This window comes from Eptatretus burgeri, chromosome 7 (genome assembly GCF_056783735.1).
Source record: "Eptatretus burgeri isolate ZD-2024b chromosome 7, Ebu_testis_v1, whole genome shotgun sequence".
NCBI lineage: Eukaryota > Metazoa > Chordata > Myxini > Myxiniformes > Myxinidae > Eptatretus > Eptatretus burgeri.
Genome location: NC_140967.1, coordinates 42,034,560 through 42,053,067, shown reverse-complemented (window position 1 = coordinate 42,053,067; position 18,508 = coordinate 42,034,560). Strand labels below are relative to the sequence as shown.

At 43.6% G+C, this 18,508-nt stretch overlaps 1 protein-coding gene across 1 annotated transcript in view; it reads right to left on the bottom strand.

The window, feature by feature from the left end:
• Positions 1–634: 634 nt before the first annotated feature.
• LOC147023107 (uncharacterized) overlaps positions 635–18,508 on the bottom strand; it is a 107,500-nt gene continuing 89,626 nt past the window's right edge. The window contains exons 14-15 of the mRNA XM_085888167.1: positions 16,191–16,248; positions 635–4,059 (exon numbers count right to left, since the gene is read on the bottom strand). Of these exons, the coding sequence (XP_085744293.1) occupies positions 4,022–4,059; positions 16,191–16,248 (96 nt within the window). The 3' untranslated portion in view covers positions 635–4,021. The remainder of the gene's footprint in view (positions 4,060–16,190; positions 16,249–18,508) is intronic.

The window sequence follows — 18,508 nt, the reverse complement described above, 5'->3', positions numbered from 1 at the left end:
GGAGGAATACAATCCTGGACTGATCAATTTTTATAAACTATCTTTTTCACTATAATGAGTCAAACTTTCTTTAAAGGACCACAGATACTTCTTCTTCAACACATCATGAAGTTCATTAAAAAGTTGACGTCTACTTCAACCTAAAGGGTTCCAATTATTCCCACCTTGTTGCATCGGCCAGGGAACACTTTTCGCTCATTTTTTTTTTGCAAACTGGCAGGCCAGGCATGACGTTTGATTGTAGGTGGCAGGAATTTGGAATTTGTTCAGGGTGCTGGTGATAACTTGCCTACTCTTTATGAAAGACACTGTGGGATCTTTAACCACCACCAACTAATGCTTGTAGATGGGACGTCCAGTTTATCTTGCATCTGAAGGACGGCACACTTTTATGACACCATGCCTGCAAGACACCAATCTGACAGCTTATACTCAGGCTCAGAGTCAAACCCAGAATGAGCAGCCCAAAGGTAAGTGTTCTACCTCTGCACAATCCTGTCAGACTTGGCCATATATTAAAAATGCAAAATATATTCAATAACAGGTAAACAGACGAAGGGTCATTTGAAAAGTAACTCAGCAAATTTGTAATTTTGAGAGTTTGTTTGCATATTAATATTTGAAAGCAATGCACTTATCCTTTAAAATCTGTTTCACATTTCAAACAACATGAACCAGTGGTTTATTGTATCCAATGATGGAATTCAGTAAATAGGAACAAATGGCATGTCAAGAAATGAACATCACAGAACCATGATGCAAGGAAAACTCACAAGGACTTGTAGAGAATGTCAACAAGTCAGTTGCAAGATCAGTTACAGCATTTAGAGGCAGAGCAAAAATGAAAATTGTCAACCTTACCAGAGGACTACAATCTGCGCAAGCTCATGACCATGCTCCATCACATTAAAATATGACTACAAATGTTTGCTGCAGGGGGTTATTTGTGAAGACCCATCCTCAATAAACACCTGCAGATGCATGGTTTACTTCCTTCACACCACCACCACCACTGTGGACAACCAAGCTGGTTTCCTGGAAATGGGACAATTACACTCTCCTTACTCTGCCAACACAAGCTCACGCAACTATGTTTTTGAAGATAAAAGAGCACCAAAAAGAAATGTGATGTCAGAAACTGGATGAGCCGAACATGGCCAAAAGCACATAGTTGAGCAAATGGTATTCTCGGACTTGCAAAAGTATGGCTTGAAAGCTGAATCGGCCAAAGACAAGGCTGAACGTCTTAACTCGCTGTCTTCCTCCAAAATGAGTGTGGTCAACACATCTCTTTCTGCCCCCCCCCTCGCCCCATGCCAACAAATCAGTTTTCCCCCCAGACATTTTCCTCATAGACACTTAAATGTTCACTCAAAGGTAGACAAAGTTCAGGCCAGTTTTGACTCGGCCTTGGTAACAGCCGCAGATAGCATCAGTGCCCTGTGTTCTGAAATCCTACGATGCTGCTCTCATACTTATCCTCCATCTGTTTTGTTCAGCCCATGCTTCACCTGAGGCTAACTCCCATCTACTGCACTTGAAAGACAGCTAACATCACTCCAATCTAGAAGAAGGGAAGAAAAACAGATCCTCAACTACAGGTCTGTTAAACTAATTTCCAATAATAAGCAAAGACATGTGATCAATCATCACAGTCAACGTCATCTTCACTTTACTAAAACAGCATAATCTCTGACCATCACTTTGGATTCTGTCATGGCCAATCAACTTTGAATATGCTGCTGCTGATCCTCTCAACAATGGATGGAGGCATTAAAACTCAAGCAAGAGGTCAGAGTCATGTCTCTGGACAAAGCTCAAGCATTCCACACAGTCTGACACCCTGCTCTGCTTGCCAAATTTCCTGACTAGAATGTGAGGCCACCTTTCTTGTCTTGCTGATTGCCTCGATTTTGCAGTCATTACATATAGCTTTCGATGGAATACTCTAAACTCCTCTCCTATTAGAGGGTGAAATGCCCTCAAGCAGGGACCTGAACCCAATCCTATTCCTCGTACATCCACTGACCTCTCCGATGCCCTTTTCTTTGCAGAAGGCTCCTCATTAAACTATTCAATTTCACACTCCACCAACATCAGCACCTTCATTCTCTGCTGCCTTGAATCAGATAATAGTCCAACACTTGAAACACATCTTTCGGTGCAGACAAATCTTGCATGCCCATACTGTCTCAATGGAAGGAAGGTTGAAAGAACTTTTTACAGCCTTTATTCTTAGCTCAATAGAATACAGCTCTCATGTTTGAGCTGGCACCCCTGCTTCACACCTGTCACTGTTGGATGCTATGGAATCCACATCTCTCACTATCATCGGCCTTTCCCACAAAAAAAAATCAGAAGCATAGTCGACTGCTTTCTCACCGCAGACAAATTGGAGGCCTTTTTTGTTTTTAACCTCAACCCCTATCACCTCGCAATCCCATCAGGTCACATGGATTCTTCCAACTACCCACTCCTTGTAAAACTCCCAATGTATAGGCTCAATGCTCATCACCTCTCATTTTTTCCCCCCTTTTCTCTGGTTTGTGGAACATCTTTCCTCAGTCTGTTTGATCCCACTTTTTTTTCTTTCTTTCTCCAAACCCTAACCTTACATCATCATTAACCAAACACCCACTTACCTCTGCCTATCTGGTTGCAGGTTGTTACATTTTTTTCCCCTCTTCCCTCTCTCATTTTCGTTCATCCCCTCATCTGTGCAGCATGTTGTCCTACTGCCTCGTTGTCAATGTGTTACCTTCTTGTCACCTCATTCTTCCATTAGCCTCGACTTTGTATTGAAATTTTAAAAAGTTCAATACACTGGAGATTACTTTGAGGAATTATAAAAGTTTGCGGTTCAAGAAAAGAGACTTCAAATTGATTAACGAGTTTCCTTTACATTTCATGACCCTCCTATATATCTAATTGTATTTTAATGAAGATTACTGTGTGCTCAAAGTTCTGTTTCTGCTTTTTCTCTTTATGAAATTAAATGACATGAAGCATGTCTTATGTAAAGTTAAAAAAAGTATTAATAAATCATCATTTGCAAAAAAGTGATGTGGCTACGCAAATCAAGAAACCTTTATTAATCAATATTAACTCTGTGAAACAAAAATTAAACCAAACATAAGAAGCCATGCAGAGCTAATCTTCCTGTTTATGAACTCCCCCTCCCCCATTTCTATCCCTTCCACCCCCTCCTCACTCAGAACCCAGTCATTCAAAGCATAAGCTAGAACCTATGACACGCACCCCAGCACCAGCACAATAACATCAGATCAGTGAACTCACCCACGGCAGCTCTGTCAAGAGAGCGAGGTAAGGCTCCTGCATCGCATTACAAAATTTAAATAGGGGTAATACCAGCATTCTGGTCTGTCTTGGTGTGGGTTTGGGGTAAAAAGGAGCATATGAATAGCGATAAGTTAGCATGAACTTTAAGAAAAATAAGAAATTGTCTACTAAATGTATCAACCTATAAGAGATTATAGCAAAATATCTGCTCTACAGGTGACCAGGAGTTGCAAGAACAACCACAGCAGTCTTATTTATGCATTAAACAACTCATGCAGTTGCTCACCATCCCTTTAATTTCTTCACTCCATAATCAAAATCAGTAAAAGCAGTTACACCAAAACAGATTAAAAGTAGGCAACATCTATTGGGAGTTCCATACTAAAATCAACAAAGTCTGTAAAGGTTAAAGGCGGCCAGGCTCTTGGTTTTGCAGGCGATGGAAGAAAACATCCATATATGGACGTGTTTACCACCTAAGTCCAAATCAAAGGCAAGAAAAAGACATGTGGGATAAGCTGAAAGGAGGGGGGAGGGGGACGGGGGAACAGAAGGGGATTTGTCGATATGAGCTGCATAACCCTCCAGCTACCTCGCCGACGATTCTTGCAATTGGTTTTCACACTTTTGCTGTCAAGGCTTGGGCTGGTACTGTGTGTGGGTTCTGGGCGTATCCACAAAGGGAAGTTTGGCACAAAGTGGTGCAGACAATCGCTGCCTGTCAACATGTGCCAAGTCGTTCAAACTCTTCCCGAATAACTGTAAGAAACAAGTGGAGAATAGTTTCCTTAAATGTAACAACATCAAATTCATTTTTGCATTTAAAAGTTTTAGCCTGATGCCTCTCATGTCCCACTGAAATACTGAGGTTTATAAATCTTTGCATAGCCGAGTAGTATGCCCACTAGTAGAATGGTTTGATTCAAGGCCCAGCAATAAACTGTCGTCCTAACGTTTCACAGGCAGGGTTATTCATTGATGTGTGGTGCCGTGCCTCAGATTTACATTAAACTGGACATGCTGTCTGCTGGCATAAGTTGTTGCACGTTAAAGATGCCACGGTGTCCTTTGTGGAGTTGATGAGCTTGCAATCTGGCCAAATTACAAATTCCTGCTCTAACTTAAGGCGCTGTCACACCTTGACGATTTAGCCAGCATATGCCGTCTTATGAAAAATTTGTCTAAAATGCCGGAACACGTCGAATACGTTATGGGTAAGTTTTGTATACGTTAAGAGCACGCTGAAAAACACTTCCATACATCGTAGTACGCTGGCTTTCATCGTTGTACTTTGAGGTTGTCCTCAAATTTTAGCATGCTTGAAATTTTATGACGTATGCCAGCGTATGACTCACACGTTCCGTTACGCTGGCCATAAGTTGTAGGCACGTTATGCGATCATTGACACACGTCGACACACGTTACTTGTAAGTTACTCATGAGTCGAAATATGTCGAGGTAATGATTAGCGTACCCGAAACTTATTTATAGCCTATGAGTAACGTGTTGTAGGCACGTTACACGATCGTTGACACACGTCGAGGCACGTTATGCGATCGTTGACACACGTCGAGGCACGTTACTTGTAAGTTACTCGTAAGTCGAAACACGTCGAGGTAATGCTTAGCGTACCCAAAACTTATTTCTAACCTATGGGTAACGTGCTTTGAACCTGTGTGTAACGTACCTCCAACGCATATTGACGTATGTAGACGTATTTGATTGACGTCTTCCGGACAACCACAGAACTTACTGAACGTGTTTCTAATTTACAGCTACCATATAATGACGTATTGGCAGCGTTTAAAAAAAAACAAACAAAAAAAACAATAACTTCTGATATTTCGTCACGTGCCGTTACATCACGTCCGATTGCCTCTTCAGTTTGCTCATGTCTTATTCTTAGTTCCTCCTCTGTGAATATTTTCTGTTTGAGGATATTGTCACGTCAATATCCTTTGAGGATATTGTCATGTCGAAACTTCAAAGCAAATGTCCGAATATATTTTAAAATTCGTGATAGACTAAAATGAAAAATAAAAAACAACAACAACAACTTCAGATATTTCGTCACGTGCCTTCACGGAGCCAAGGAGAAAAAAGAAAATGTGCCTTGATGGAGAAAATAAGTTTCGGGTATGCTAAACATTACCTCGACGTGTTTCGACTTATGAGTAACTTACAAGGAACTTGTGTCGACGTGTGTCAACGATCGTATATCGCGCCTACAACTTATTCCCAGCGTAGCGGAACATGCGAGTCATACGGCGAGTACGTCGTAAAATTTTCAGCATGCTTGAAATTTCACGATGTGCTAAACGTACCACGAAATATTACAGCGTATTTCATCGTTTTTCAGCGTGCTCTTAACGTATACACATCTTACCCATAACGTATTCGACGTGTGCCAGCTTGGTTCGGCAAATTTTTCATAGGTCGGCATACGCTGGTTAAATCGTCAAGGTGTGACTGCGTGGTTGACACTTTCAATTCTCAGGCGGTTATGATTCAAATCGGCGTGCGGCAGGTTTTAACAGGCTACGCCACGAGTTAGTCGGCGATAGTGCAGCGCGCTATGCCTAAGTTAAACTATCGTTGGGCATAGGTTGTGAACGCCGACAACAGGCTAAGCATTCGTTGGTATAAGTTATCTATAAGACTACAAAACATTCTGTGCCCGTTACTAATATGTTATGCATACGACCAACACGTTATAAATACGACCAAAACTTTAAAAAAAAAGACATCAAAATTTCAGCGTGCGCCAACGTTTTACATACATTCTTATACGTTGCCATTGCTGGCTAAATCGTCAAGGTGTGACAGCGCCTTTACAGGGAGCACTGCATCAGCGCCACAGCGCTGTGTCCCCAGCAAATTATGCTTCCTGCAGCCATGAGCTGCATATGAAAGAAGAAGCATGCCTAATTTAACAAATACATCCATCACAACTGAATGCACGGTGATGTGGTCAAATTCTGGCAATCTCAGTCTGAGCTGGAGTCTTTATATCCTGAATCAGAGTCCTTTCATCTATAGAACATGCATCTGTATTAACAAAGGTAAATGGATAGTTTAGACATACAAGCACTGACCAATTTAGACAATAACACACCCACCACGTATTGACAATATTTCAAATGCACATGGTTGGCTGAAACTTTTTCTCCACGCAGAGCCACAATGGGTAGATTAAACTACTGTTTCTAAATGTTCATCAAAGGAAAATGATAAATCTTTCTGGACAGCTAATCACACTTGTACTATTACATCCTAGAATATAATTTGTCTTGGTACAAAAGACTGACATTCAATCCAGGATGGCATGCAAATCTTTCTATGCAGAGGTAACTTAGCTAAGAAAGTTGGTATTTATAATTATCTATTTGAAGTGCAAACTAAGCCAAAACAATCACATCATGAACTCAGCCAATGATGAAAAGAGCATCACATTGAGGATCTGTGCATGCATTGTACTACCAGTAAGCATAGCAAACATGAATTAGCAACAAACATGATTTGATTACAATTTTGACCTTTAGTTCAAACAAATAACCTGAATGTATTTTGAGGCTCATGGATCAGAGGGAATAATACAGTTTGTATTTTGTACAACTCCCAACTTTTCCAAAATAATATAACTGTTCTTGTGGATTGCAAATCATTAACTTGCAACTTAATAATTCCCAAGAATCCAAATACATTCATCCGATTTTTCCATAAAGATATTTCTTCATGTGAAATTCACAAGAACAAATCCAGGAGAAAAAAAAAAAACAACTCCTTGAAATCAAACATTTAATTCTCCATGAGCCTTGACTAATGACTATGGAAACAAAAAAAAAAATAAGCAACCAGGGAGTGCTACCCTTTGCTGTTTCAAACTCTACCAGAGTTCCTCCACAGCGAGACATTCACAAGTAGTACAGCAAGTCCTCGTTTATCGCAAGGGTTGCATCCCCACAAAAACCATGTGATAAGTGAAACTGCGTTAAATGAAGTACATTTTCCCCATAGAAACCCCATGTATTAAGGGTGGGGGGAGGATGCATTCTTGGCTGGAAATTTTGGGGGTACTTGGGGTGTTTTTTCGGACATGTACATCAATAAATACCAAACATTAAATACATACGAAACATTTAATATTACAAACAATAGACAACAAACAAAGTTTGCAATCTCTGAGTGGTGGTGACACTTTCTTTAACCGAGGCTGGAAGAACGGAGTTGATTGCTGGATAAAAGTCACTTGCAGAGCACAGAATCATCTGCCTCTTCACTCGACACTGTGCTGTCACTTTCTTCACAAGCGGGAATGGTGCGGCTGGTGGATGCAGTTGGTGATTCATCTTTCATCTTGAAAAATGTGTGGAGTGGGCTGGATGACTTTTTTCTTTGCTGCGTAAAGTTCCTTGAAGCAATGGAGGGAGTCATGAACAGCATGGTTAAAATCAGTGCTCTTTTCAACATTTGGATTTTGCTCGATAACAAGTTCTATGGCCTGCTCAAACATGCCTTGAATTTAGCTGAGGTTTTTCATGGTGAGCTGCTTGAATCTAGGTGTCACAGCTCTTCTTCTTCTACTTCAGCCAGCTGCTATTCGAAAGCCATGAGATCCTCATTGATTCAGGGTTCTGCACAAGACTCCAGTATGGCCTCCGCATTCTCTTCATCAACCTCACCAAAACCAGCTTGCTTCGCCAGGTCGACAATTTGGCGTGTAATTGACAGAACATCAGCAAACCCCATTAAATTGTGGACAGATTCAGGCCACACTTTCTTCCACACAGCATTCATTTGTAGAGGCACTCACCTCCGCCCACAAATCCTTAATGTTTTTTTATGTTGTATGCTCACCAAAACTCCTTGATTAATGGCTTATTCTCGCCGTCGGTTTCCTTGACGAGCTGCTGCATGGTACACTTAATATGGTAATGCACCAAAAAATGGAAACACCAATGTAAAGTCACTTAATAGGGCATTAGGCCACCAAGTGCGGCCAGTATGGCCCATATGCACCATAGCATAGAGTCTACCAGTGTCTGGAATTCCGCAGGAGGGATGTGGCACCATTCTTTCATGAGAATTTCAATCTATTCACACCTGTTTGATGGTGGTGGAAAACGCTGTCTCAGGCATCATTCCTGGTCAGGTCAGGTCAGGTATGGGAGCATGCACCGGAGCAGCGGGTCGCTGCATCCAGTTTCTGCCGGTACTCCAGAGGCCTCCATCTGGCCATCCCCCAGGCAGATAACTGGCCCATCCCCATCTCCTTGAGGCATGTGGTCGGCCCATTGGCCTTCTCCACTCACGTGGCTCCCTCGCTGAGAGAATCTAGTGAGCAGGAACAGTGTCAGCAAAACAAGCCACTTGTCCAAGCAGCTGCAGCTGATGCTCAAGGACTATGCAGGTAACAAATCTCATTTGAGTTTCTCTCAGCAACCGCTCGTTGGACACAAAGTCCAACCAGCAATAGCCAAGGATTCTCCAAAGAGACCTGGTACTAAAAGAATTAAGTCTGTCTCAGATCTCTGGTCAGAGTCCAAGTCTCACATCCGTATAGCAAGACTGGAAGCCCCAAGGACCAGAAGACTCAGACTTTCATCCTCATGCACAGATACAGTGAATCCATGACTCCCCAGGCCCAACCCAAATGTCTATTGACCTCTGGCTCACAGCCAGCAGAGACATGAATATCGTTGCCAATGTAAGTGAATCTCTCCATGACCTCAACATCCTCACCACAAAACAGGTACAGACAGGATAGCAGCATCCAAGATGTCATTGAAAGCCTGGATCTTAGTTTTGACCCAGGAAACCCGTAATCCCAGCAGCTCCGACTCCTCATTCAGCACCTTTAGGGCTGCAAAAGGATATCCAGAGTTTCTGAAAAGATGACTGCATCGTATGCGAAATCAAGGTCAGAGATCTTGATAGTCCAAAATGATGCACCGCACCTTGATCTCTCCGACATCTTCCCAAGAATCCAGTCCATACACAAGTGTTGAAAAGTGTGGGGGCCAGTACACACCCCGATGAACTCCAATGATAGCTGGAAATAAGTCAGAGATGGTATTACCACATCTCACAGCACTCTCAGTGCCACAGTATAGTTCAGACATCAGATTGATCAATTTTGGTGGTACCCTATGAAGACCGAGAATCCTCCAGAGGGTATCCTGATTTAGTGAATCGAATACTTTGCAGAGATCAATATAGGCTGCAAGCAGCCTCTACCAAAACTCCTGTCTGTGTTCGGTGAGGACCTAAATAGCAAGGATATGGTAAATTGTTGACTTCTTTGTTGTAAAGCCTGACTGCACTGGGTGCTGGTGTTCAAGCAGATGGTGGCGAACCCCAGCAAGAATTATCCAAGCTAAGACCTTGCCCGGCACTGAGAGCAGCGTCACCCCTCGGACGTTGTTGCAGTCCTGGCGATCACCCTTCCCTTTCTCGAGAGGGACAACAAGGCCTCTGTTTCAGTCAGCTGGAATTATGCCGGTGTTCCAGGCAGAGAACAGAACTGCATGTAACCACACGAGTCCAGCATTTCCACCAGCCTTGAGAAGTTTAGCATGGATGCCACAGATCCCAGGAGCTTAACCCCATTTCAACCAGTTCACCGAAGTCTGTGTTTCCACAAACTAAGGTGGATCACAGTTGATTGGAGGGTCAGCAACAGGGATAGTAACACCCCTGACATCCAACTCAACAGCTGTTGGGTCAGCCTGGTACAGCCACTATGTAACCGGCCCAGCGGTCCTTCACTTCGGACTCCTGTGTCAAGAGCCCACCACCCTCCGCTCTAATTGCAGTACACCGAGGGATGGGCTTGGATGAACGCAATGTGCGAATTGTCCTGCAAGAAGGATGAGACTCACTTGACCACAGGTGATGTTCTACCGCCTCACAGATTCCTCACACAGAGGCCTCCTTGTCATCCTCAGTGCACGTACAGTTTTATACCTCAACTCCCTGAACAGCTCAGCTCTGCCATTAAGCCTGGCCCTGCAACTCTGATCAATGGTGTCCAGTGTCCCTTGAGAGAGAAAATTCTTCTTCGCCCTCCGGTCAGTTCCAAGACAACCACTGGCAACATCAAGGATGGTGGTCTTGAAGGCACTCCACAACTCTTCAGGATTCCCCGAAACACCCTCCCCCAATTCGCCTCTCAGCCTGTTCACAAACTCCTCAGCTACCCTCTCATCCTTGAGCTTACCAACATCCAGCGGAAGCTGGGATTGTTCCATTCTCCTGGATTTAAGCTGAAACTTCAGAGTTGCCACAACAATCCTGTTGCCACAACCAAGGTTGCCATAACAACATAACAAGCCACAACAACACAAGCCACAACACAACAAGCAACAAGTTAGTATTGAAGGAACTGAGCACTCCAATGGACCCTGCAGTTCTGGATAATCCTCCAGTGACCATCATCGAGCAGATGGTCAATCTCCTTTGTGACACCAGCAGCATTGGAATACCAAGTCCAGCAATGAGCCTGTGGGTGCTGAAACCATGAACCAGCCACCCTCAATCCATGACGTCTTGCAAGGTCAAGGAACTTAGTGTTATTCTGGTCCACATTTCCAGACCCATGGGGACCAACACACATCTCATAACCATCCCTGTTAGTACTAGTCGATGCATTGAAAGCCCCCAAGACGAGAAGAGCATCTCACCTGGGGCATTGATGAACCAGAGAATCAAGCGAGGCATAGAATGTGTCCTTCACGGTGAGATCACTTGCCTCAGTCAGAGCATATACAGAGAGCAGGGAAAAGACACCAAACGAGTGATGAATCTGGTCTCATAATACGCTCGTTGACTGGTGTTACCTCAATTATCATTGGAGTCGGCTTATTGCACACAGCGACAGCAACACCTTGGGCATGATAACCATCAGAGCGACCAGACAAACAGTAATTGTAACCACCCGCCCCGGGATGTCCTGAAGGCTTAGCCCCAATCCCGTCATTTGGTGAGCTGCCCTGCGAAGCGCAGCAGCACAGGAGGTACTCCCACAGTGTGAGCCATTCCAGAAAATCCCAAAAATGCTGGCTTGGGTTCAGATCTGGTGATTGAGAAGGCCATGACAAATGGATAACATCAGTGTCATGCTCACAAACCATTGGGCGACCACACGTGCTCTTTGGTTGGGGGCATTGGGGGTGGGGGGGGTTCCTCTTGCAGCCATGTGAGCCAAAATTATAGGTAACCAGGCCTGTAAGCCTGGTGTTGGCTTCGTAGTTAGGGTCCTGAGTTTGAGTCCGGTTTTCCGCTGAATTAACACCAGGTTGAGTTGACTCAGCCTGTCATCCTTCCAAGGTTGGTGAAATGAGTACCAGTGTACTGTTGGAGGAGCACAGCATCAGCAGCACAGCCGTGATTCCAAGAAATGATAGCAACCCTGGCAGCTAAGCTGCCATATGCAAGAACGGAACAGAACCAGGCCTGTGCAGCATTTTTAGAATGACCCTAAGCATGCTGGCATGTTATTCGCTTAATCAACTCATGGGACACGCCTTTGTGGAAGCCGTTGCTTTTTTCCCTCGTTTACCCAAGTGTTTCCATTTTTTTTGTCTATTTCCTGTGCAGTGAGAAAATAGTATCCCGGCAAGTGACAGCACTTACCCAAGCTCAGTGGCTGTCTCATCTTGCAGTGTTGTGTCATGCGCGCGTGCGTGTATGTGTGTCATGCTTTTTGTGTCTCAACTACGTAGTCTATTAATGATGTACTATTGGAATGTACCTTTTGACCTTTTAGACTGCCGAGACCCCTTCAACCTTTGACGACCCTTTAAGACATCCTAGACCCTTAAGGCCACAAAGACCCCGAAAGACCTCTAATTATTATTAGTATGAGGGTTCCAAGGCTTCCAGGCTGGGAAACATTGTTTTTTTTCAGACTAGCAAAAATGTCCAAGGCCGTGAATACAAATGAAAATTTGGTCCAATGGACCAACGGGCCCCCTCGTATAATAAATGTCAGTGTGTGTGTGTGTGTGTGTGTGTGTGTGTGTGTGTGTGTGTGTGTGTGTGTGTGTGTGTGTGTGTGTGTGTCAGTCAGTCAGTCAGTGTGTCTCCTCCATAACTCCAAAACGATGAAACCTTGTAGCCCAAAACTTTGCATGCATACTGAGGGAACTCCAAGAGAATGCCTAAATGATGACATGGGAATCGGGTATATTTAAACACCCCTTTTGAAGATAATTAACGGCCTTATTAAATTAAAACAAAAAACAAACTTACCCTTCGTAAGCCCGCCTTCACCTTGCAGGTGTGTTAATCCACCATATTGTTTCTGCCTACTGAAAAATGCCTTGCCTTGGAACAGGTCGTAATGGTTTCTGTACAACAGAGCTATATACCTGTGAATCGCTGTAAACATCGCTGATCGTTGATAGCTGATCTTCATACCTACGAATTGCTGTAAACATCACTAATCGCGAGTCTTTCCTTATCAACCGGTGTTTGTAATTCAACCATGTCGATACAGTCAACAGATGTGTAATTGATTTTTTAAAATTTTTTATCACAGCGGTTGTCATTTTTGAAAATAAAATTACAAATTGACATTCAAGACAATGCTAAGGTGATAAAGTAAACGAAGTACAAATATAAACATGTGTTCCGTTGTCTGACTTAAATCTGACAAAAGTTTAAAATGCAACCTTTGCCTGGGAGAGTTGCAGAGTGGGTACACATGGTCACAGTTCAAGTCGCATCCCTCAAGGGAAGCCCATGTTATAATCTCTTTAAAAATGGTACATGCTGTTTGAAAGTGACAGGTGGTAATGCTATCCTGTTTGAATGCTGTCATACTAAACACCGCCCAAAGATGCCCCGAGACAGTTACACATTCATAAATAAATTCAACCTTTATTAATTTTGCAATTTGTCTGCAGAGAATGTAATTCGGACATTATTTTGTTCTTTTGCACCTGTTGTTAGGTTTATCAAACTTTCATATTCTATGGTGCTGTCCTTCCTTCCTCTCCCATCATGCTTACCTCCTCCCAAACCCCCTCCATCCCCATACAACTCTGTGGGCATTTCCGGAGGTCGGGGAGAGGAAAGGGTGTCAAAGAATGTGTGAATTGGACAAATGAACACCTGTGTTTTTTTATCAGTTGTTACTGCTGCTAAACTCAATAACGCAGTTTAAAAATTCTATAAATAGGCTTAGGTTAAGAAATTCTTGAGTTTATCACATTTTAGTTGTAAAACGTGTGCGGAAATTAAATAAAGGCACAAACACTGGCACAGCTTTTTTGACGAAGGAAGGAAAAGGCCCTTCCTTCCCTTCCCCACTCTGCACGCTTCCCTCCAAAACCCCCTCCCTCCTCCACCCCCATGGACGTCTCTGGTGATATCTGCGCATCCCCGGGTGGTGTTTAGTATAACCCGTTTGCCCGCGCTGTTTTAATGTTCCCCATTTCATTCAATCCTGTACTAATGCTGGCAGATGGGACCATTCCCTCTGCTTCCCTTCAAGTCCCCCCCAATCAAAGGCAACTCAAAACCCCTCCCACCCCATTCCCCTCAAGTCCCACTATCAAACACAAGTTGAGAATACCCCCTTGTGCAAACATCGCCTGTTGCTTCGCTGATGGGAATACTAAGGGGGGGGGGGGAGGAAGATGGAGAGATGCCTCACTTCCCTCCTTCCCCCCTCCCTCCCGGAGTGTATAGTGATGTGTGATAAGGCGTCGCTCTCCCACCCCCCACATCTCCCCCTCCCTCCCCCTTCTCTATTTATTTCACTCCCATCCCCCTACTCACACCTCTCCCTCTCAGAGTGTATAGCGATGTGTGTTGAGGGGTCACTCTCCCCCCCCTCCCCTTCCTCGCATCTCCTGCATCGTTCTCCCCATTTATTTTCCCCTCCTCTCTTTCTGTCGCACCCACCGCCATCCTCACACCTACTCCTTCCCAGAGTGTATAGCGACGTCACTCTCCCTCCCCCATTCTTTGCTCTCCCCCTTCATATATATATATATATATATATATATATATATATATATCTCTCTCTCTCTCTCTCTCTCTCTCTCTCTCTCTCTCTCTCTCTCTCTCTCTCTCTCTCTCTCTCTCTCTCTCTCTCTCTCTCTCTCTCTCTCTCTCTCCCCTAGTATTCCCATCAGCGAAGCGACGTGTGATGTTTGTCTCTAAATATGTACTTAACTAGCAGAGGTACCTGGCATTGCCAGGCAACGTTGGGCCCCTTTTCCCACCCCACCCTTTCCCCTCCCTCCTCCAACCCCACCCCCTGAGGGACTAATTCATCGATATGGCTGAAAAAAAGTTATGCTATAGATGTTTATCCTCAACACCATGTCATGAATCTGGGGTGTGTTCAATTACCAAGTTTCTTGAAGAGCGTTCGCCAAGTGACTTAAGCACTCAAGCGAGCACTCCATTAGAAACCATTGGCAAGGAAAGGCTGACTTGGCAAGCGCTAGCTAGCTGCTTGATAACTGAACACACCCCTGGGCATCTCAATAGCATACAGTACATACAAAACACTGCCAAAAGGACATTTTTTAAATGAAAGACTTCAAATATTAATCATGCCTATTTTCATTGTAATGAAAACATACCTTATTCATTTTAAAAAGTACATAAACTCAGAGGTGAAGTTGAGTGTCAGAAAGTGGACGTGTACATTTCATACAACTTTGAAGAGTGTGTGTACATAACTTCTTTAAAGTGTACATGTACATAATAAATATCTCGGGAATTTCCCCGGCAGCCTCTCAACTAATTAATTACGGATGTGGGTATTTCACGACCAAGCTGGCTTGAATGTTTATTTACTTTACATAATATTACATGTCCATCAGTTTGTTCCTCAGCCTTGAAAAGTTGGGCAAAAACTAAAAGTTTTCTTTCAATGAAAGATTACTATTTTCTTTCTTCTGCATTTTAGAATTAACGTACCTTCATGGGGCGGTGTATATTAGAAAGCTGCCATGATTGCTGTGGACAAAGCATGCATTACCTCATTTGAGTTGAAATCAAAATGTACCTTTATTGCCTCAAAACGGTATCTTTATTTAATGATAGAAGACGCATTGTTCAGTCTTCAAATTTACATCAGAGGCCTACAAACAAGCAATCAGAGCAATGCAGAGTGAAAAAGATGGCGGCGATTTCTGGACGGCTGGAGGGAAAGGAGTGGCCTGGATAATGGGTGGTGCTTGTGATGCTGGGAAGAGAGGGGAAAAAGATGTGGCCTGCAGAATGGGTGATGCTTATGATCCACCGACACACTCACCCACCCACATACACAAACTCAGCTTGACATATTAGATGGTGGAAGTCCAATAGATGTATATTAGATCCAGGGCAATGCCGGATACCGTTGTGAGATGAGGGAGGGAAAGGATAGAGGTGGGAGGGGGGAGGAGAAGGGTTGGGGTGGGAATAAAAAGGGGGGGTGGGGTGGTAGGAGGCAGGGGAAGGGGTGATAAGAGGGAGGGAAAGGGGTGGGAGGAGGGACCTGGTGTTGCCAGGAAACGCCTGGTACCTTTGCTGGTGGTAAATAAATAAACACGGAAGCAATTACCAGTACAAAACCTGGCGTCTCATGGATGGGCTAATAATGCCTTTTTGTACCTATTGTAACTTTGCCCTTTGACATATTGACCCAATTATCAATTGGTCTTCTTCATATTCTCATAATAAGGGTTTGTTGGAAAAAAAAAAGTTATGACCCAAACACACACACACACACACACACACACACACACACACACACACACACACACACACACACACACACACACACACACACACTCCAGTGTCCAGCTAACAATACATTTGCAATATAACCCACACAAAAATACAACTGCAACAATCGTTCTCCAATGCATTATATCCAGTCTTACCAACAATTATTTCCTCCTTTAGCTTCTGCAGCTCCTTTCTCATCTCGTCCATAATCTCCTGGAAGATTAAACATACTGGTTTTGTCAAATGGAAAATTTCCTTTGAAACAGTTCCAAAAATAGATGTTGCATCTGCACATATCTATTAGTCTCCTGTCGAGCCTCGAGATGAATGCTTCTCTTAGACACAGAAATGACAGGTTCAAATCCCAAGTACTTATCACACTCAAAGTTGATTCACCTTGTCCTTTAACAAGTTTCACAGGTTAAGTTTCCGATCCAGGTAAAATGCAAGGGGGAATGGCCACAGGGCACAACTTTAACAGCTTGGCCCAAGCACCAATGAAAAAGAAAGCTACACATCTGAGAAATATTGCACTGACCAGAAGACATGAAAATGTTTTGCAATTCAGATAATCAGCGTGTGCCTATTGCAAGAGATTTATATGCGTTGAAAACAACATACATACTTATAATTCCACATATGTATTGCCATCGGTGGGTGACAAATGCTGTTCTGTTCTCTTCAATAATTTAAGGTTGCTATTTTTCAAAGCTTGATCAATGTACGATCATCAAATTTTTGAACAAGGAAGGATGCACTGCAGAGCAAATCCAAGGGTTATGAGGGGATTCCTACATTATACTGTGTTATGAGGGGATTCCTACATTATACCACAATGATACGACAGGCGAAAGAGTTTATACATGGTACATAATCGATTGAAGCCGTCCCCAGGTCTTGATGACCCTCAGACATGACTAGTGCAGGAACAGTCTCTGCTGTATAAAGCATGATAACGTCTGATTGCAGAATTAATTATGCAGTCCTTACAAAGCGTTTGGCATTTCTGTTGGAAGCATTGAAGCCATTATCCATGTGCATCTTGGCATTTCAAAGGTTTCTGCAAGGTGGGTGTCTCAGCATGCAACCTCTGCATGTGAGATTGCCACCAGAGGGTGGAAAGCAGTAAAGAGTTGCTGGAGGTTTTCAATGCTGATCCAGCACAGTTTTTGTCATGTCTGGTTATATAATAGTGATGAGACATCAATTCAACACTGGGACCTTAAAACCAAGACTGAATCAACACGATGCCAGACTATTATATCAAAGCCTCGAGATATGTCTCAAGCTTTCGATACAGTCTGGCATCCCACTTTGCTTTCCAAACTCTGCCTATGGCAATGACTTCCTCTACTCTTGTAGCCAACATGTAGCTCTCAACCGAATCCTTTCATTTCCTCTCCCTGTCAAGGCTGGAGTGCCCCAAGACAGTGTTCTCGGCCCTATCCCATTCCTAATCTTCATCAACAATTTCTCCGACTCACTGAAAAATCCCCTTTCTATATTGGATGACGACTACACCCTCTGCTGTGAGATCCCTCATCCTTCAGAAAGACAGGCAGCAACCTCATCCCTCTCTTCGGGCCTTGACAATATCACAATCTGGTGAAACACTTGGAATATGTCTTTCAATCCTGAGAAATCTATCTATCTATCTTTCTCTCATGGCAAACACTTTGCTCTGCTTTACACCGTGGAAACAAAGGCCTTCAATGTCATTGGAATCCCACGCGATGAAGCTGAGTCCATGGGCCTATCACTTTGCCATTACAGACTGTTTGGTGGTCTCCCTGCCTTCCGCTCCATTTCTGGTCTTGCATCCACTGGCTTCTCCATACTTTGTCCGCCCCCCCCCCCCCACACACCAGGTTTCTGCAGGGTGCATGTGGTCCATCAGCAACTCCCTTCTGGTGAAACTCCCAAAATCCAGTATCACTGCTTACCTCCACTCATTTGTTCCCCTTTTTCCCACCTGTGGAACCAACTTCCATTCTCTTCAATCTCATTCTTGCCTTCAGGTCTTCAAGACAGCTATTCATCACCCTCTCAGATCATCCCCAATACAAAACCATGAACCTTTATGTTCCTGTTAAACCACCCCACTGCCCCCACTGTGACCCCACATTTCCAGTTTTTCTTCCTGGAAGTTTGCTTCTGTTTCCATCTCATCTACCCTCTGTATTCCCCTCTTCCCCTCATCCTTACCCACATCCCTTGCTGTCTGTGTCCATCTATTTTGCCCCTCATCCCTGTTGTTACCATTTCCCCTTTCTCTTTCTACTGTTCATTTTATTCTGTTGCGTCCTGATCTGTTTTGTGTTCAAGCTCTTCCATGAACCGTGACTGTATACGAAAAAAAATTTAAAAATAAAAATAATAATCAATGCACTGGGCATCTCCACCCCAAGGAAGTTACACACAGTCTTCAACCAGCAAGATTACTTGCAGCATCTTCAGGGATTCAAAAAGGATG